At 39.2% G+C, this 20,993-nt stretch overlaps 1 protein-coding gene across 1 annotated transcript in view; it reads left to right on the plus strand.

Moving 5' to 3' along the window:
* FER1L6 (fer-1 like family member 6) overlaps window positions 1-20,993 on the plus strand; it is a gene marked incomplete at both ends in the record, with an annotated part of 122,170 nt that overhangs the window by 5,589 nt on the left and 95,588 nt on the right. The window contains 5 exons of the mRNA XM_080938937.1: window positions 6,527-6,641; window positions 8,159-8,213; window positions 8,308-8,439; window positions 16,878-16,940; window positions 20,747-20,825. Of these exons, the coding sequence (XP_080795063.1) occupies window positions 6,527-6,641; window positions 8,159-8,213; window positions 8,308-8,439; window positions 16,878-16,940; window positions 20,747-20,825 (444 nt within the window). The remainder of the gene's footprint in view (window positions 1-6,526; window positions 6,642-8,158; window positions 8,214-8,307; window positions 8,440-16,877; window positions 16,941-20,746; window positions 20,826-20,993) is intronic.

Consider the following 20,993-nt stretch of genomic DNA (forward strand, 5'->3'; position numbering starts at 1 on the left):
GGGAAAATGCATATGATTGTAATGAGAGTCCAAGTGATAACCCAGCATAATATCCTTGTCTCAAAACTTTTAGCCACTCCTAAGTCTGAAATGGCCCCTACCAGCCCTGCTCAGCTTTTACTCTGTGGGGTACCACTTGTGGAGTCCAGGGATGAGACTGCCTTTTTATAGCATGAGGTTTTTGCCATTAAAAGCTGGCCAGCACATTCAAGAATGACCACCAGTTTCTGGACTGTTTTATTTATTTTAGGAGACTGTTTTTTGTCAAGGTCTTGAATAGGTTTTCTTATTTGTATATCTGTGTGCTGAGCCTTCTATCCCTTCTTACAAATGAATGAATACAAAAATTATGAGTCTATCTGCCTGGATTTTCTGTCAATACCATATTTAATTCAATAGGGACAGAGCATATGTTGTCTTCCATCATGGTAGGCACAAAGTGGAGGCTTATTTGCCATCTTTTTTTTTAAACGACTTTATTTTACAAAACAAAGATAAATGTACAGATTTTAAACATTTTTTGCTTAAAATTATACATTTTTGTCAGTACTGTTTTTTCAGATATTAAAATAATTTTTACATAAAACTATGTGAATATATTTTTAGTCAGTACTTGATTTTTTCAAAAGCTAGACAGTATGCATTGAAAACCTAATAGTTACAATGAGCGTAAAGTATATGCAAAACAAAACGCAACATGGAAATAGTCAAAGTCTTCTTGTTTTGTAAATATATTTTTTTTTTTTGTTTTCTTTATTTCTTGGACTTCATACAGTCTGTGAGTTGTTTCTGGGAGAGTGCAAGCCTCTGGGGTTAGCATCCCAATATCAGTGACTGCATATTATGTCTGTTCTTTTGTGACTGGGTTATCTCATTCAGGATGATATTCTCTAGATGCAGCCATTTTCTTAAGAATTTGGTTAAGTCATTGTTTCTGGTGGCTGAGTAGTATTCCATTGTGTAAATGTACCACAATTTTTGTATCCATTCATCTTCTGAAGGACATCTGGGCTGTTTCCAGCTTCTGGCTATTATAATTAGACCCGCTATGAACATTGTGGTGCATATATCTTTGTTGTGTATTAAAGTGTCTCTGGGGCATATGCCCAGAAGTGGAATAGCTGGGTCTTCAGGTAGTACTATATCCAATTTTCTGAGGTATCGCCAGACTGATTTCCAGAGTGGCTGTATTAGTTTGCAACCCCACCAAAAGTGGAGAAGTGTTCCTCTTCCTCTGCAGCCTTGCCAGCATCTGCTGTCATCTGATTTTTGGATCTTGGCCAATCTGACTGGTGTGAGGTGGAATCTCAGGGTTGTTTTGATTTGCATTTCCCTGATGGCTAAGGATGTCCAGCACTTCCTCAGATGTTTCTCGGACATTACGTGTTCCTCAACTGAGAACGTTTTGTTTAGCTCTGTACCCCATTTTTTAATAGGGTTGTTTAATTCTCTGGTGTCTAGCTTTTTGAGTTCCTTGTATGCCTTGAATATTAGGCCTCTATCTGATGTGGTGTTGGTAAAGATCTTTTCCCATTCTGTGGGTTGCCATTTTGTTTTCTTGACGATGTCCTTAGCCTTACAGAAACTTTGCAATCTCATTAAGTCCCATTTGTTAATCTTTGACCTTAGAGCTTGAGCCATTGGTGTTTTGTTCAGGAAATTTTCTCCTGTGCCTATGTGTTCTAAGGTTTTCCCTACTTTCTCATCTAATAGTTTCAGTATAACTGGTTAAATGTGGAGATCTTTGATCCACTCATCCTTGAGCTTTGTACAAGGACATAAGAAAGGGTCTATTTTCATTCTTTTGCATGCTGAGTGCCAGTTGGACCACCACCATTTGTTGAATAGGCTGTCCTTTTTCCATTGAATGTTTACTGCTCCTTTGTCAATAATCAGGTGACCATATACATGAGGGCACATTTCTGGATCTTCTATTCTATTCCATTGATCCACATGCCTATTTCTGTACCAATACCATGTAGTTTTCAGCACAATTGCCTTGTGGTCAGGGATAGCAATTCCCGCAGATGTTTTCTTGTTGTTGAGGATGGATTTAGCTATTCTAGGTCTTTTGTTATTCCATATGAAATTGCACATTGATCTTTCCAGTTCCATGAAGAACTGAGTTGGAATTTTGATGGGGATTGCATTGAATCTGTAGATTGCTTTTGGTAGAATGGCCATTTTTAAGATGTTAATCTTTCCAATCCATGAGCATGGGAGATCTTTCTATTTTCTGAGATCTTCCTCAATTTCTTTCTTTAGAGGTTTGAAGTTCTTGTCGTACAGGTCCTTCACTTGCTTAGTTAGAGTCACACCAAGGTATTTCATGGTTTTTGTGATGATTGTGAAGGGTATCTTTTCCCTAATTTCTTTCTCCACATGTTTGTCCTTTGAGTATAGGAAGGCTACTGATTTGTTCGAGTTAATTTTGTATGCAGCCACTTTGTTGAACTTGTTTATCAGCTGTAGAAGTTCTCTGGTGGAATTTTTGGGGTCACTCAAGTACACTATCATGTCATCTGCAAAGAGTGATGTTTTTATCTCTTCCTTTCCAATTTGTATCCCCTTGATCTCCTTTTGCTGTCTAATTGCTCCAGCCAGGACTTCCAGTACTATGTTGAATAGGTAGGGGGAGAGTGGGCAGCCTTGTCGAGTCCCTGATTTTAGTGGGATTGCTTCAAGTTTCCCACCATTAAGTTTGATGTTGGCTGTTGGTTTGCTGTATATTGCTTTTATTATGTTTAGGTATGGACCTTGGATTCCTGTTCTTTCCAGGACTTTTAACATGAAGGGGTGTTGGATTTTGTCAAATGCTTTCTCAGCATCTAGTGAGATGACCATGTGATTTTGATCTTTGAGTTTGTTTATATGGTGGATTACATTGATGGATTTTCTTATATTAAACCATCCCTGCTTTCCAGGGATAAAACCTACTTGGTCATGGTGAATGATCGTATTGATGTGTTCTTGGATTCGGTTTGCAAGGATTTTGTTGAGTATTTTTGCATCACTGTTCATAAGTGAGATTGGTCTGAAGTTCTCTTTCCTTGTAGGGTCTTTGTGGGGTTTAGGTACGAGGGTTATTGTAGCCTCAAAAAATGAGTTAGGTAGTATTCCATCTGATTCTATCTTTTGGAATAGTTTGGAGAGTATTGGTGTTATATCCCCAATAAATGTCTGATAGAATTCTGCACTGAACCCGTCTGGACCTCGGCTTTTTTTTGTTGGGAGACTTTTGATGACTTCTTCTATTTCTTTAGGTGTTATAGGGTTATTTAGATGGTTTACTTGGTCCTGGTTTAACTTTGGGATCTTGTATCTGTCTAGGAATTCATCCATTTCCTCCAGATTTTCCAATTTTGTGGAGTATACGTTTTTGTAGTAGGATCTGATGATTTCTTGAATTTCCTCAGTTTCAGTTGTTATGTCCCCACTTTCCTTTCTGATGTTGTTAATTTGGATACTCTCTCTTTGCCCTCTAGTTAGTCTGGCTAGGGGTTTATCAATCTTCTTAATTTTCTCAAAGAACCAACTCTTGGTTTTGTTGATTTTTTTCAATGGTTGTTTTTGATTCTATTTGGTCTATTTCTGCCCTAATTTTGATTATTTCTTGCCGTCTACTCTTTTTGTGTATATCTGCTTTCTTCTGTTCTAGGGCTTTTATCTGTGCTGTCAGGTTGCTGATGTAAGCTCTCTCCAGTTTCTTTTTGGAAGCACTTAGGGCTATGAGTTTTCCTCTCAGTACTGCTTTCATTGCATCCCGTAGGTTTGGGTATGTTGTGTTTTCGTTTTCGTTGAATTCTAGAAAATCCTTAATTCCTTTTTTTATTTCTTCTTTGACCCTGCTATCGTTTAACAGAGCTTTGTTTAGTTTCCATGTGTATGTGGGCTTTTTGTTGTCTTGTTGTTGTTAAAGACCAGCCGTAGACCATGGTGATCTGAGAGGATGCATGGGAGTATTTCAATCTTCTTATATCAATTGAGGCTCGCTCTGTGTCCAATTATGTGGTCAATTTTCGAGAAGGTGCCATGGGGTGGTGAGAAGAAGGTGTATTCTTTTACTTTAGGATAATATGTTCTGTATATATCTATTAATTCTAGTTGGTTCAAAGTCTCTGCTAGTTTTTCAATGTCCTTGCTCAGTTTCTTGATCCATGATCTGTCCTTTGGTGAGAGTGGGGTATAAAGTCTCCCACTATTATTGTGTGGGGTGAAATGTATTTTTTGAGCTTTAGTAGGATTTCTTTTATGAATGTGGATGCTTTTTTATTTGGAGCATATATGTTAAGGATTGAGAGTTTCTCCTGACAGGTTTCCCCAGTAATGAGTAAAAAGTGTCCTTCCTTATCTTTTTTGATAACTTTTGGTTGGAAATTTACTTTATTCGATATTAGAATAGCCACTCCAGCTTGCTTCTTGGAGCTATTTGCTTGGAAGTTTTTTTCCCACCCTTTTACTCTGAGATAGTGTCTGTCTTTGTCTCTGAGATGAGTTTCCTGTATGCAGCAAAAGGCTGGATTTTGTTTATGTATCCAGTGTGATAGCCTATGTCTCTTTATTGGGGAGTTGAGTCCATTTATGTTAATAGATATCAAGGAATAGTTGTTTCTGGTTCCTGCCATTATTACTTTTGTGGGTTGAGTTGTGTCTGTGTCTTTTTCTTCTTTTAGTTTTCTTGTTTAGGAGTTTTCTTGTTTTTACTAGGCTGTATTTTCCCTCATTGTATTGGGTTTTCCACCTATAATTCGTTGTAGTGCTGGGTTTGTGGTCAGATATTGTGTAAATTTGATTTGTCTGGAAATATCTTCATCTCTCCATCAATGGTGATTGATAGTTTTGCTGGGTATAGCTGCTTGTGCTGGCACTTGTGCTCTCTTAGGATGTGCATGATGTCTGTCCAGGCTCTTCTAGCTTTCATAGTCTCTGTTGAGAAATCGGGTGTGAGTCTGATTGGCCTTCCTTTATATGTTACCTGACCTTTTTCCCTTACTGCTTTTAGTATTCTTTCTTTGCTTTGGGAACTTGATGTTTTTACTATTATGTGTCGGGAGGTATTTCTTTTCTGGTCCAACCTACTTGGAGTTCTGAAGGCTTCTTTTATGCTCGTGGTCATCTCATTCTTGAGGGTAGGGAAGTTTTCTTCTACGATTTTGTTGAATATATTTACTGTGCCTCTTAGTTGATACTCTTCTCCCTCTTCTATTCCTATTATTCTTAGGTTCGGTCTTCTCATTGTGTCCTGGATTTCCTGGGCATTTTGGGTTAGGAGCTTTTTGTTTTTTGCATCCTCTCTGGCTGTTTTGTCTATGTTTACAATGTTGTCTTCTGCCCCCGAGATTCTCTCTTCCATCTCTTGTAATCTATTGGAAATGCTTGCTTCTGTGATTCCTGATTTCTTTTTTAGGTGTTCTACCTCTAGGGTTATCTCTTTTAGTGTTTTCTTTATTGTGTCAATTTCCATTTTAAATTCCCTCTTCCATTCCTCATCTCTTTGATTCTGTTTTCCTCTAGTTCTTTGAGTTCTTTGAGTGTTTTTTTTTTTTTTTTTTGTTTCCTCTTTAAAAGCTTCTGAATCTTTTTGCTTTTCCTCCCGTTCTTGTTTAAGTATCTCTATCAGCATCTTGAGGTATGATTTCAGGTCTGTGTCTTCCTTTTCTGGAGTGTTTGGAATTCCGATGTTTGCTGTTATGGGAGAGCTGGGTTCTGGTGTTGCCAGGTTGTCTTGGTTTCCTTGGGATATACTCTTTCACTTTCCTCTTGCCATTTTGTTGTCAGTGATATGTTCTTGCCTTTCCTTTGTATCTGGTCTGTGTCCCTGGATCTCCACTTGTCCAGGTGGCAGATGGGCGGAGCCCTGTTCTATGCCTCAGAGTAGCTGGGTGGGAACAGAAGTTCCAAAGTTCTATTCCTGGTCACTGGATTAGACAGGGCAGGGCAGGGCAAGGCAGGGGGCGCACTTTCCGTGTGCACTCCAGATCTCTCTGTTCCCTGGCAGCCCAGGTCTCCCATCCACCAGTTGCTCATCCTCTATGAGCCGCCGTTCCGAGTGGCAGATTGGCCAGGCTCCGCTCTACGTCCTGAAGTCGCCTCCAGGTGGAAACAGAAGTTCCTAAGTTCTGTTCCAGGTCACTGGATCGGGCAGGACAGGGCAGGTCAAGGCAGGTGGTGCACTTTCTGTGTACACGCCGCAGAGATCCCTCCGCTCGCTCCCCAGCAGCCTAGGTCTCCCACTCACCAGTTGTTCAGCCTTTATGAGCTGCCGTTCCGGGTGGCAGATGGGCCAGGCTCCGCTCTGTGTCCTGAAGTCGCCACCGGGTGGAAACAGAAGTTCGAAATTTCTGTTCCTGGTCACTGGATCGGGCAGGGCAGGGCAGGGCAAGGCAGGGGGTGCACTTTCCGTGTGCACTCTGCAGATATCTCTCTGCTCCCGGGCAGCCCAGGTCTCCCACCCACCAGTTGCTCAGCCTCTACCTATTTGCCATCTTATATTAACAAACTTCTCTTTCTTCATTTGTTTCTCTAGATGGTGGTGAGTTGGAAGTACCACAGGAAGGGCCTTCTCACCAGGAAGGACCAGAAGATTTGACTCATGAAGATGCTTCCATTGCACCTGGCCCTTCAGCTCCTTTAAAGAGAAGGTATGGTGTTTGTATAGGTAGTACACTCACTTTGTACCCTGGGTGTAGCAGGCTCTCAGAAAACTGGAGAGAAGATCTAGTTTCTGTCCACCAGAAACCGAAGGTCTAAGAAAGGAAGAGAGTCTGTGGCCATTCAACTTCTCTTTGAGTGGCTGTCTCCAGATACAGACCAGCCTTCCACAGAGTCTTGGTCCCACTAGCTTCAGGCCTAGTTATTCTGCTAGGAGCTCAGGAATGAGCACAAGCCCAGAAGGCATGCTTGGGAGCTGTCTCTTAGCCTGCCTGCTCTTCAATTCATCATGATTCTAATTACCTTAATTACATGTTTCCCCCAAAGAGAAGATGTTTCCTAAACTACCAGAGAAGATTCAGAAGATACTGGCTTCCACATGCTGTGTCATGATTAACTGTGTTTGTAAAATCAGAACAAAACTAAGCCATCCAAATGAGTGGCCTAATATAAACCTTTATTATCACCCTCAAGTGTGTGGGTCAGTTAGATGGTTTTAGTGGTCACAGATTGTTGTCCAGTTGTCACTAACATGTCTGTAAAAATTGGCAGCTTAGTGATTTTAGCTAGGGCTTGGTGATAGCTAAAGTCTAAAATTAAAAAGAATAAATCTTTTACCTCAGATCAGTCTAATTCAAAAGCCTTGAGGTGTTTTTTTTTTTCAGCTTTCAGTAGTTCCTATTAGGCTGAACTGTAGTCAGTAGACATGGGATGGAGGCAGGTACACAGTTGTATTGTTAGAAGCCAAAGGAACAACATTAAATCAAGCTCATCTCAGTCTGTTTCCCACCTATCACTAATTCTGTGGTAACAGGCATCCTTCTTCTCTACCCATGATTACCCAGTATCTAATTCCCATGTGTTCCCCTTATATTTTCAATTACCTGAGATAGTCCAGATAAACAAGTTCTTGTGACTGTGAAACTCAATGAGATGGCCTTTTGGTCATGCCTTCCAATTTTCTTTACAAATCTGTTCAAAAGCAATCACAACACTCAAAATTACATCTTTTAGAAAGAATGACTCATTTCTGGGTCTAAAACTAGCCCAGCAAAGGACAGATCCTTCTTTGCCCCTGCCTTTCTGAGGAATTGTCATTTTCATAAGGTCAAGACAGAAACAGTATTGAAAACCTTATATATAGAAGTACTTGTGTACATTCTTGCTAGACACTAGGTTAACTGCCTATATGCATTATATTATTTAATTCTAGAAATTGCCTTGTAGTATAAATGATATTAATAGCCTTGTTGTTAGGATAGGGAAACTAAGTCATAGAAATCTTAAGTTACTTGTTTACTTATATTTCCCCAGAGATATAGAGATAATCTGTGATACTATGTAAAGGAAGGTGCTTAGAAATGCCTGGGAAAATGGTTTACATGTCTGAAGTTTGTTCTTTCTTGAGATATAGTAATTTGCTGTTAAATTATTTATTTTCCATTTTATACTTGCATACAATGTTATCAATAAATATAAAACCATATATTTAACTTTACTTTAATAGAGCAAAACTGCTGACTAAGATCCATGGTGGGGAGATCAAATCTCAAAACTATCAAGTAAGTGATGGGCTCCTCCTGCCCAGCATCCCCCAGTCAGGAGACTGAAGAGCCCTGACAGCACAAGTGGCATGAGCACTGGTTTGTGTTGTAGATCACCGTAACCATCACCGAGGCCCGACAGCTGGTGGGTGAGAACATTGACCCAGTTGTGACCATTGAGATTGGGGATGAGAAGAAGCAAAGCACGGTGAAAGAAGGGACCAACAGCCCGTTTTATAATGAAGTAAGTCACTGAGCATCTTCTGGACCCACATCCTCTTCACTGGTGAGGAGAAAAGTGGAGCCCCTCAGAGTTTCTTCCTGTTCCTGTCTAAGTTCACAGCCCAGTTTGAACTCTTTCCACACAGTCCCAAGGCATTGATCACAAGACAGTCAGATTTAGAAAGGAAAAGAAGCACACTAACCTTATCTCTCAAAAGCTCATTGCCATTTTTAATAAGCACTGGAGTTGCATTCAGAGAATGTTGGTTAAAGACACAGTAGATATTCTTTTCCACAGAGGAACACAGAAATTTTAATTACTGAATTTGAAATAAGCGTACTTGTAAGAAATCAAAACAGTTGTGTTTTTCTTTTTCTTTTTTTTTTTTTTTGAGCAACTTTATTTTAAAAAACAAAGATAAATGAACAAATTTTAAGCATTTTTGCATTAAAGTATACAAATACATTTTTGTCAGTGCTTGTCGTTTTTTTTTTCCCCAAAGGTTTAATAGTGTGCATTAAGGTCTTACTAGTTACAATGAGCATAAAATACATGTAAAACAGGATGTAACCCAGAATTAGTCAAAGTTTTCTTGGTGTGTAAGGATTGAGCATAATGTTTTTTGCTTTTCTTTCTTTCTTTCTTTCTTTCTTTTTTTTTTTTTTTTTTTTTTTTTTTTTTTTTTTTTTTTTTTTTGTCTTGAACTTCACACAGTCTGTGAGTTGTTTCTGGGGAGTTCAGAGCTTTCTGGGGTTAGTATCCCATTATCAGTGACTGCATATTATGTCTGTTCTTTTGTGACTGGGTTATCTCACTCAGGATGATACTCTTTAGATGCATCCATTTTCTTAAGAATTTCATAAAGTCATTGTTTCCGATAGCTGAGTAGTGTGTACATGTACCACAATTTTTGTATCCATTCATCTACTGAAGGACATATGGGTTCTTTCCAGCTTCTGGCTATTATAAATAGAGCTGCTATGAACATTATGGTGCATGCGTCTTTGTTGTATATTGGAGTGTCTCTGGGATATATGCCCAGAAGTGGAATAGCTGGATCTTCAGGTAGTATTATGTCCAATTTTCTGAGGAATCGCCAGACTGATTTCCAAAGTTGTTGTATCAGTTTACAACCCAACGAGCAGTGGTGTGAGGTGGAATCTCAGGGTTGTTTTGATTTGCAATTCCCTGATGGCTAAGGATGTCGAACACTTCCTTAGATGTTTCTCAGCCATTCGATATTCCTCCATTGAGAACTTTTGTTTAGCTCTGTACCCCATTTTTAAATAGGGTTGTTAGATTCTCTGGTGTCTAGCTTCCTGAGTTCTAAGGTTTCCCTACTTTCTCATCTAATGTGGAGATCTTTGATCCACTTGCACTTGAGCTTTGTACAAGGAGATAGAAAAGGGTCTATTTTCATTCTTCTGCATGCTGAGTGCCAGTTGGACCAACACCATTTGTTGAATAGGCTGTCCTTTTTCCATTGAATGTTTACAGCTCCTTTGTCAAAAATCAGGTGACCATATATGTGAGAGATCATTTCTGCATCTTCTATTTTATTCCATTGATCCACGTGCCTATTTCTGTACCAGTACCATGCAGGGTTTTAGTACAATTGCCTTGTAATATAGCTTGAAGTCAGGAATAGTGATTCCCGCAGGTGTTTTCTTGTTGTTGAGGATGGATTTCACTATTCTAGGTCTTTTGTTATTCCATATGAAATTGCACATTGCTCTTTCCAACTCATTGAAGAATTGAGTTGAAATTTTGATGGGGATTACATTGAATCTGTAGATTGCTTTTGGTAAGATGGCCATTTTTAAAATGTTGATCCTTCCAATCCATGAGCATTGGAGATCTTTCTATTTTCTGAGATCTTCCTCAATTTCCTTTTTTAGAGATTTGAAGTTCTTGTCATACAGGTCCTTCACTTGCTTAGTTAGAGTCACACCAAGGTATTTCATAGTTTTTGTGAGTATTGTGAAGGGTATCTGTTCCCTAATTTCTTTCTCCTCAAGTTTGTCCTTTGAATATATGAAGGCTACTGATTTGAGTTACTTTTTATATGCAGCCACTTTGCTGAACTTGTTTATCACCTGTAGGAATTTGCTGGTGGAATTTGTGGGGTTGCTTAAGTACACTATCATGTCATCTGCAAATAGTGATGTTTTTACTTCTTCCTATCCAATTTATATCCCTTTGTTTTCCTTTTGCTGCTTAATTGCTCTGACCAGACTTCCAGTACTATGTTGAATAGGTAGGGGGAGAGTGGGAAGCCTTGTCGAGTCCCTGATTTTAGTGGGATTGCTTCAAGTTTCCCACCATTAAGTTTGATGTTGGCTGTTGGTTTGCTGTATATTGCTTTTATTATGTTTAGGTATGGCCCTTGCATTCCTGTTCTTTTCAAGACTTTTAACATGAAGGGGTGTTGAATTTTGTCAAATGCTTTCTCAGCATCTAGTGAGATGACCATGTGGTTTTTTTCTTTGAGTGTGTTTATATGGTTGATTACATTGATGGATTTCCCAGGGATGAAGCCTACTTGATCGTGGTGAATGATCATTTTGATGTGTTCTTGGATTCGGTTTGCAAGGATTTTGTTGAGTATTTTTGCATCAATGTTCATAAGTGAGATTGGTCTGAAGTTCTCTTTCCTTGTAGGGTCTTTGTGGGGTTTAGGTACGAGGGTTATTGTAGCCTCAAAAAAATGAGTTAGGTAGTGTTCCATCTGATTCTATTTTGTGAAATAGTTTGGAGAGTATTGGTATTATGTCGTCAATAAATGTCTGATAACATTCTGCACTGAACACATCTAGACCTGGGCTTTTTTTGGTTGGGAGGCTTTTGATGACTGCTTCTATTTCATTAGGTGTTATGGGAGTATTTAGATGGTTTACCTGGTCCTGGTTTAACTTTAGTATCTTGTATCTGTCTAGGAATTCATCCATTTCCTCCAGATTTTCCAGCTTTGTTGACTATAGGCTTTTGTAATAGGATCTGATGATTTCTTGAATTTTCTCAGTTTCAGTCCTTATTTCTCTACTTTCCTTTCTGATTTTGTTAATTTAAATACTCTCTGTTTGCCCTCTAGTTAGTCTGGAGAAGGGTTTATCAATCTTGTTAATTTTCTCAAAGAACCTGCTCTTGGTTTTTTTGATTCTTTGAATGTTTCTTTTTGTTTCTATTTGGCCTATTTCTGCCCTAAGTTTGATTATTTCTTGCAGTCTACTCCTCTTGGGCGTATCTGTTTCCTTTTGTTCTAGAGCTTTCAATTGTACTGTCAGGTTGCTAGTGTATGCTTTCTCCAGTTTCTTTTTGGAAGCACTCAGAGTTATGTGTTTTCTGCTCAGTACTGCTTTCATTGCATCAGGTTGGTTTGGGTATGTCATGTTTTCATTTTCATTGAATTCTAGAAAATCCTTAATTTCTTTCTTATCTCTTCTTTGACCCTGCTATCGTTTAATAGAGCATTGCTTAGTTTCCTTGTGTATATGGGCTTTTTGTTGTCTTTGTTGTTATTAAAGACCAGCCTTAGACCATGATGATCTGAAAGGATGCATGGGAGTATTTCAATCTTCTTATATTGATTGAGGTTCATTCTGTGTCCAATTATGTAGTCAATTTTTGAGAAGGTGCCATGAGGTGCTGAGAATAAGGTGTATTCTTTTATTTTAGGATGATATGTTCTGTAGATGTCTATTAATTCCAGTTGGTTCATAGTCTCTGCTAGTTTTACCATGTCCTTGTTCAGTTTCTGTTTCCATGATCTGTTCATTGGTGAGAGTGGGGTATTAAAGTCTCCCACTATTATTGTGTGGGGTGAAATGTACTTTTTGAGCTTTAGTGAGGTTTCTTTTATGAATATGGGTGCTTTTGTATGTGGAGCATATATGTTAAGAATTGAGAGTTCCTCCTGATAGATTTCCCCTGTAATGAGTAAAAAGTGTTTTTCCTTATCTTTTTTTGATAACTTTTAGTTGGAAATTTACATTATTCGATATTAGAATAGCCATTCCAGTTTGCTTCTTCAGGCTATTTGATTGGAAGGTGTTTTCCCAATCTTTTACTCTGAGATAGTGTCTGTCTTTGTCTCTGAGATGAGTTTCCTGTATGCAGAAAAATGCTGGGTTTTGTTTATGTATCCAGTCTGATAGCCTATATCTTTTTATTGGGGAGTTGAGTTCATTTATGTTAATAGATATCAAAGAATAGTGGTCGCTGTTTCCTGCTATTATTGCTTTTGTAGGTTGAATTGTGCCTGTGTGTCTTTCTCCTTTGGGTTTTCTTGCTTAGGAGTTTTCTTGTTTTTTACTAGGCTGTATTTTCCCTCATTGTATTGGGTTTTCCACCTATGATTAGTTGTAGTGCTGGGTTTGTGGTCAGATATTGTGTAAATTTAGTTTTGTCTTGGAATATCTTCGTCTTTCCATCTATGGTGATTGATAGTTTTGCTGGGTATAGCATCTTGGGCTGGCACTTGTGCTCTCTTAGTGTCTGCATGATCTCTCTATAGGCTCTTCTAGCTTTCATAGTCTTTGTTGAGAAATCAATTGTCATTCTGATTGGTCTGCCTTTATATGTTACATGACCTTTTTCCCTTACTGCTTTTAGTATTCTTTCTTTGCTTTGGGCACTTGGTGTTTTGACTATTATGTGTCGGGAGGAATTTCTTTTTTGGTCTAACATATTTGGAGTTCTGTAGGCTTCCTTTATGCTTGTGGTCATCTCATTCTTAAGGGTAGGGAAGTTTTCTTCTACGATTTTGTTGAAGTTATTTACTGTGCCTCTTAATTGATATTCTTCGCCCTCTTCTATTCCTATTATCCTTAGGTTTGGTCTTCTCGTTATGTCCTGGATCTCCTGGACATTTTGGGTTAGGAACTTTTTGGTTTTTGCATCTTCTCTGACTGTTTTGTGTATGTTTTCAATGTTGTCTTTGACCCCTGAGATTCTCTTTTACATCTCTTGTAATCTGTTGAAAATGCTTGCATCTGTTACTCCTGATTTCTTTTTTAGGATTTCTACTTCTAGCGTTGTCTCTTTTAGTGTTTTGTTTATTGTGTCCATTTCAATTTTAAATTCCTTCTTCCATTCCTTCATCTCTCTGGTTCTGTTTTCTTCTAGTTCTTTGAGTTCTTTGAGTGTTTTTCTTGTTTCTTCTTTAAAACTCTAATTCTTTATGCTTTTCTTCCCGTTCTTGTTTAAGGATCTCTATCATCATCTTGAGGTAGGATTTCCAGTCTGAGTCTTCTTTTTCTGGAATGTTTGGCTTTCCACTGTTTCCTGTGATGGGAGAGCTGGGTTCTAGTGTTGCCAGGTTGTCTTGGTTTCCCTGGGGTACGTTCATTTGTTTTCCTCTTGCCATATTGTTGTCAGTGATTGGTTCTCGCCTTTCCCTTGTACCTGGCCTGTGTCTCTAGGTCTCTGCTGTTCCTCGTGGCTGATGGTCCAAGTACCTTTTCTGCACCCAAAAGCCGCAGGCTGGGAACAGAGGGCCCAATGCCAGGTTATTGGATCTCTCGATCAAGCCAGGCAGGGGCACACTTTCCGCGCACTCCGCAGAGATCTCTCTGCCCCCTGGCTAGTCGGAACCTGTTCTCACCAGGCCTGTGTCTCTGGGTCTCCACTGATCCTGGTGGCGGATCCAGTTGTGTTTTTCTAAGATCCATAGAAAATTTAAAAGAAGACTCCAAAGATGAAGGTTTCTAAATAGCCTTTCTTTGTAAATATAATGATATTTGACAAAAAAGTATGGCAGAATGTAATATAGTATATAGTAGAAAATCCCACTCCCCTTTAATGTTCAGACCCCAATACCCTAGATTTTATCCCTGGTGGGATCCATTCTCATGATACTGGAGAATCTTCCAGAGAGAACTCAAGCATACACAGGGATATAAATGTCCACTAGCACCACTCAGCTGTTCTGTGACTTCTTCCTTTTACAAAACAATGGGCTCTAGGATAGTGTCTAGCTAGTTATGCAGACTAAGCTCACTTCTACTTCATGGTTGGAGAATTTTCCATTATTTCCATGTCCCATAATATACTATTAAGTCTGTCATCTATTGATACTAAAACTTTTAGCCTTTGGCTTGTACTCACAATATATGTATATGGCCTAACTGAGGAACAAGACTTAAGCATTAAACTTGGCTTTCAATTGCCAGACAACATGAATTGCTAAAAAAAAAAAAAATGCTGCAAAGTCTTCATTACTACCATAGCAGCAATCTACAAGGAAGACAGCGACAACATGGATAAAGACATTAACTAGAAATCCCTTGTTCCTGTGTCAGAATTGCCCTTATCTTTTCAGATGTTGCTTTTTCTCTTCTTGTTCCACTTCTCCCTCTATCTTTTTGGCACAGATTTAATACAAAAGAGTGAAAATTCACTAAAAATGCAAGGCCCTTTTTACTTAATAAATGTTATAATTATGCCTGCAATCTTGGTTTAAAAAGATGTCAAGTTGTGCCCAACCATAGCAAGTAGGAAACCAAGAAAAAGAATAGAAGGCAAGCCCAGGTCACAACTTCTCACATTTAAGACAGAGGCCATTAGGTGTTGGAGGAAGAGGTAAGGGTTGCTGGATTTATTTGCTGACTTTAACAATGGGTGCAGGACCAGAAGTCTATGAGACATTGGAGAGTACAATAATAAAAGTCAGGTGAAGGTAGCAAACATTGAAAAATCACCAGCCCAAAGGAGCCCACATGTAGTCATACTTATTTACGTGAAGAATTTCACTAAAGTGAGATTTTCATACAATTTTTTAGTACTAAAGATGTGTTTTAAAATGTGAAATGTGTAAAAAAAAAGATGTGAGTATGTGTGTTTGTGTGTGTGTGTGTGTGTGTGTGTGTGTGTATACATTACATATGAAAAAATTCTTTAAAGGTCATACCTATTTTCTGACTAAAATGAAATCATTATCACCTTTATATTTATTCATTTATTGTGGCACTGAGGACCAAACCCATATGCTAGGACTACTATGGGACTACATCTCAGCCTGGAGGACCACTGCCATTTTGAAGATCTCCTAGTACAGACATAACAGATTATTTTTGGTTTTTTTCCCATTGTTATGTCCATTCACAACTTGTAATTCATTTTTATCTATAGCTCAAAGCAAAGCACAGGTCATTACAGTGTCCCAGTTCTTTTTAATCCACCTGCTTTTCTCCCTCCACACAGCTCCCCATTCTATGTACCTTTAAATTCTGCAACTTCACTTGAGAGCCACCTGACTCAACCTCTGTAAAACTTGTACTATATACCTAATCTCTTCTTCAGGAGACCCAAAGCGTGGCTCTAGAGCCAAAAATAACTCAGATCATGAAACTAGTCATCACCCTTTAAGCTCCTTAGCTATTAGTATTCCTGTATTGCATGTTGGGGCACCATCTACATAATCTTTACAGTTTAGTTATTTATCTGTCTTCAAGTATGTGGACACTTGTGGGCATGCACCATGGTATACATATGGGGGTTAGAGGACAACTTGCAGGTATCAGTTCTCTCCATCCACTATGTAGATTTTTGAAGAAGTCCCTTTACCCATGGAAACACATTTTCAGCCTCAAGGTAATTCTTTAACTCTGAAATTTCATATTTTTTCCAATATTAAAAAAATTCTATAATTCATCTTTCTTTTTGTTCCGTCCTTGGCTAGCGTTGGTAATTTTCAAGAATGTTTGAAAGAGAAAAAAATCCTGAGAAATATTTTAAATGGGTTCACTGAAAAACTATACCAATATACCTAGAAAGAGAGAGAGAGAGAGAGAGAGAGAGAGAGAGAGAGAGAGAGAGAAGGAAAGAAAGGAGGGAGGGAGGGAGGGAGGGAGGGAGGGAGGAAGGAAGGAAGGAAGCAATAAAGCAAGGGTTGGAAAGGATACAGCAAAAGCCAGAATGTAAAAAGCCTTCTGTAGTAGTTTACATGAAAATGTCCCCCATAGGATTGGATATGTGAACCATTGGTCATCACTCAGTGTCATTGTCTTGGGGACATCTGCTTTGTCTTTGTTGTTGACATAGGAGTCCTCAGCTTTCTGTTCCAGAGTCAAGCCTCCACACCATGACAGATCCTTGGCCCCCTCAAACTATAATCCAAAATAAACTTGATTTTCTATAAGTTGCCTTGGTCCTGGCATTATATCATAACAACAGAAAAATAACTAATACAGCTTATTAGTTCCTCAGGAGAGAAAACATAATACTATTAAAAATTTTACACACACATAATCTGTGATCCAAAAAAGTACTACTAATGTCTACTTTAGAGGAATACTTATACTCATCCTATGCAAGAATGTGGTTGGTGATATCTAAAATATAATACATAAAATAATTACAAAACAACTGAAAACAACTTAAGGTATCTAACTCATTCTAGGAGCAAGGTTCTTAGATGTAAGCTGGGGGTTGATGACCAAGATGAACTTTATGTTTTACAGTACTTTGTATTTGATTTCATCGGACCCCAAGTGCATCTTTTCGACAAGATCATCAAAATTTCAGTAAGTATAACATGGCAGGTAGTGGTATTGGGGGAAAGCAGGAGAGGCTCTAGACACTGGGACAGCTCAGCATGGTTAGGGATGCATGGGTTTAAGGGGATATATATAGGTTGGTGACTGTGGAGGCATCCGGCTAAAGCTGAAAATCCCCATACAGAGGATTTTAGGAGGCAGAACCATCTCAAGGGAATCTGTGCTCCTTGGAAGAAAGAGGTGAACTACAGTAAACTTTTGCTAAGTGGATACAAGAATAATGAAACATATGCTACAGATTACATCTTAACTGGCTGTCATTTTTCAGTTATTTTTTAAAAATCAACATAATGTTATGGCTTTTTCTTGGGGTGATCTCTACTCTAGTTAATCACAACCATCTTTTCTTCTAGTCAGTGACAAATAGAGAAACAGGAATAGAAACTGGGGACAGTTCACATATGTCAGTATCATCAATGATAATACCAGATAGGCAGAGACAATTATTTGGAGCATTTCAAGGTTCTTGAAAGATGCCTCTGAGTGTGGACCCCAGGACCTTTCCAGTAGGAATTGGATCTGCTAGACAGATCTTTCTCAGCCCCTTCCAGGGAGGGGAAGTTTATCCACTGATCCAGACTGAAGAATAGAAACAATGTGAGATCTCTGGGCTTACTGGGGCATGTCATGGACTTAGTTCATGAGCAGCTGGAGTGAAAAGAGAAGTATGAATGAGATGCTGAAGTCATGTTGTCCCAAGTGAGAGGAGAACTGGCCAACTGGGCCATTTCCCACTTCACACTATTCAATAGAGGATCAGAGAACTGTGGGTAGTAGATGGGTACATCTATTTCTTAGTCTCAGAAAATTACCACTTCTACCATGGGAATATGTGTGCCTAAGAGTGTGTGGAGGGGGTGAGAGGGACCAGAGCTTTGCTCTAAAATGTTCTCAAAGAACAGAGCTACTTTATGTTGGTAAAAGTGTCTGGAGAATAAGAAAATTGTTCTCTCAACAGTCATAGCAACTCTGATTCTCTTCCCTGCCCTGTTTTTATCACTCTCTTGTGAACTCGATTAACACATATGTAATAGGACCTCTAACCTCAGTTGAATGTCAATAAAGTCCTGTCTCAAGGCCTGAGTCCTAGTAGCATCATGATACCATCCTTCCCAGGAGCATTAAAAGAATGTGACTCTTGAGGAATGAAAAGCCACCAAGAGCCAAACATTCTTAGCATCTGAGTTTCAGGCATAATGCCAAGGATATAGAAGATATTTTGGAAGCTGGTGTGGTTCTCAGGACTTTTTGCAGTCACTCCAGCAGCCACCTGTTGAGACTGGCTCTAGTGCAGCTAAGTTCCTCACCAGGTTAAGTCACATCACAGACAAGAGTCATGACTATTCTTGGGACACCTTGAATTTTAGACATAGGATCAACGCCTATTTGCATGTTTTATTCCTTCTTTGGGAGAAGACACTGTTTTGCTGTTCTTAAATGACTTCTAGGAAGAGAGACCAAAGATTTTAAAGGAAACCCTTCCCTCTTATGTTTAATACAATTTTCCTACTAGTTCATAAACTGAAAGTCAGTGTAAATGAATTAATTCAGTGTTAAAGGGAGATGACTCATAGTCATAGATTCTCAGCACTTAGAAAGTTATGAGTCCTTGTATTAATCACTGCTCACTGCAAAATCTGACCAAGGCAGAGAGCAGCACAGATGTGTGTCTATAAATGTAGGTATCTAGAAGGCTGTTTTACAGAATGGCCATTTAGAAAAATAACTACTCAGAGTCATGAGACTGTTACATATGTAAGAGCAAGCCAATCAAAATTCCAGTGTGAATTGGAGAAGGACTTGTGAGGTTCCATCCCTAGCTGAGGAACTATTGGCAGGTTTCTGGAGGGGATGTGGCCACTGCTAGGTTGCCTATGTTCAAGTGGATAGCCCCAAACCCAAGCACATGTGATCAAAATTAACTAGACTCGATGGGACCTAAGAAAGGGGCTGGGACATGAATTTGGAAGGCATACATACATGTTAGAGGGTCCCAGGAAGAGTCAAGGAGAAGAACAAAGATGGGTATAATCAAAATATATTGTTTATTTATATAAAATTCTCAAATAATAAATTGAAATATTATTAAAAAGGGGTAATGTGGTTGACTGTAATTAGATGCTCCTAGGACAGCCACACTGTAACATGCCCCAGTGCTACCATAAACTATTTTCCTTTAACAGTAACCCAAGAAACACAGAATCTCAGGACAGTGTGGTGCATTTTCAGGAGCCTAGTAATGTCATAGTAGGCTTGGCTGGCACTCAACCTATAGGTAGATACCTTAAAGAGATTTTCTGTGTGGTTTGAGGAATCATTTGAGATTCTTTCATTCCATCTTCCACAGGAACCTTTATCTTGTGAAAGGAACTGGAAACAGGCCTTGGGGAATCATGTTGGCCATGGAAAACAAGGCTGGTAATAGAGGCAGCTTTTTGTGTGTGGTCTTAAATAGCTCCTCCATTAAAGCCAGGCTGTCCTTATTTCCTCTCTGTTCTCTGCCACTGGAAAATCACAACCAGAGAATGAGATAGAGACAGAAACAGAAGGGAGAGAAATAGGAATGGCTGTTATTTCTTAAGGTCAGCTGATTTACTTCTTCCCACTGCCCCTGGCAACAAGAAGCTACAAGACTTTGCCATTCATCCTCCCTTAGACCATTTATTAACTCGTTGAATATCTATTGAGTATCTGTTATGAATAAGGTAGATGGTAGGTGAAATACAAAGAGACACTGCCCTTGATCAAAGGAATCATAGGATTGATAATCAGAATCCCAGAAGCACCTCCATGATGTCATGGAGTTCTTAAGGCCCTTAGGTTCCAGTGACAGAGATGTCACTGCTTCTAGATAATTACTCCTTCATTGCTGAGAGATTCTGATTAGTATGAAAAATGGCATTCTTAACTGAGCTGAAATCTCAACCTGTTACTTAAGAGCCATGCAGAGAGCCTTAACTCCCTTTCTGGATGCAACATTCTCAAGATTTGAAGGCACTTCAGTCGTGCTGTCTTCTTTCTGACAGCTCCCCCTTTTTATATTAAAGATTAAACTATTCTAAGTTTTCCATCAATCTCTCATACACTGTGACTTTTAGACATGGCACCAACTGTGCTACCTTCCTTCAAGACTTCCTCGTGGTAATACCAGCATTTCAGTGTGCTGCTGTAACCAAGATAGGCACTCTGCTCACTTCTAATTAGGACAAATACTATACTGTATAGAACACACTCTACTGAACAGTACTAACACATCTGGCAGCACATGATAATTTCTAAAGAAAATTGTAAATGATGATTTGGAGGCCAAGGAAAGAGACAACAGTGGCAACTCCAGAGATCAAGGACAGATACTTGGAGGACATGACTTTTGATCCAGTCAGTGAAGGATAGGTCAAATTTGAAGAGGAAGAAGTGGGTATTGAGGAGTAGAATACATTTGATTAAATAATTCTCTTGGTAGTGAGTGTAGGGCATCCTTCAGCAGATGAGGGTAAAGGTTGCTAGAGAAGGAGGAACAGATGAGATACTCTGGAGGCTACTTAGGACCCTATGGGTTGATGAGTGGGTGAGTGTGTGTATGTGGAAATATGTGTGTGCACACACACACACACACACACACACACACACACACACACACACGATTCTGCTCTAGACAAGGCCAAACTCAGACAAGAATCAAGTCCTAGAGATCTCTTTGGTGAACCCTGGATCCAGTTCACAGATGTACTTGCAAAGACAAATGACTCAGGTTGGTGCTTTATCATTTGTAGGTCTTACATCATAAGCTGATAGGAAGCATCCTGATTGGCTCTTTCAGAGTGGATGTGGGGACTGTGTACAACCAACCTGGTAAGCAAGCTCCACCTATCCTTCCTGCTTCTTATTCCTCTTTGGTTGGCTCTCTGCTCTGCAAAGCTGGGAATTCCCTATGTGCTTCACTAGACTGAAAGTCTCTCAAATGTCTACAATTCGTTGGAGAAAAAGTCAGGAGGTTGGAGAGAGGATGAGGAGGAAGGA

This window comes from Micromys minutus, assembly GCF_963924665.1.
Source record: "Micromys minutus genome assembly, chromosome: 27".
Taxonomy (NCBI): Eukaryota; Metazoa; Chordata; class Mammalia; order Rodentia; family Muridae; genus Micromys; species Micromys minutus.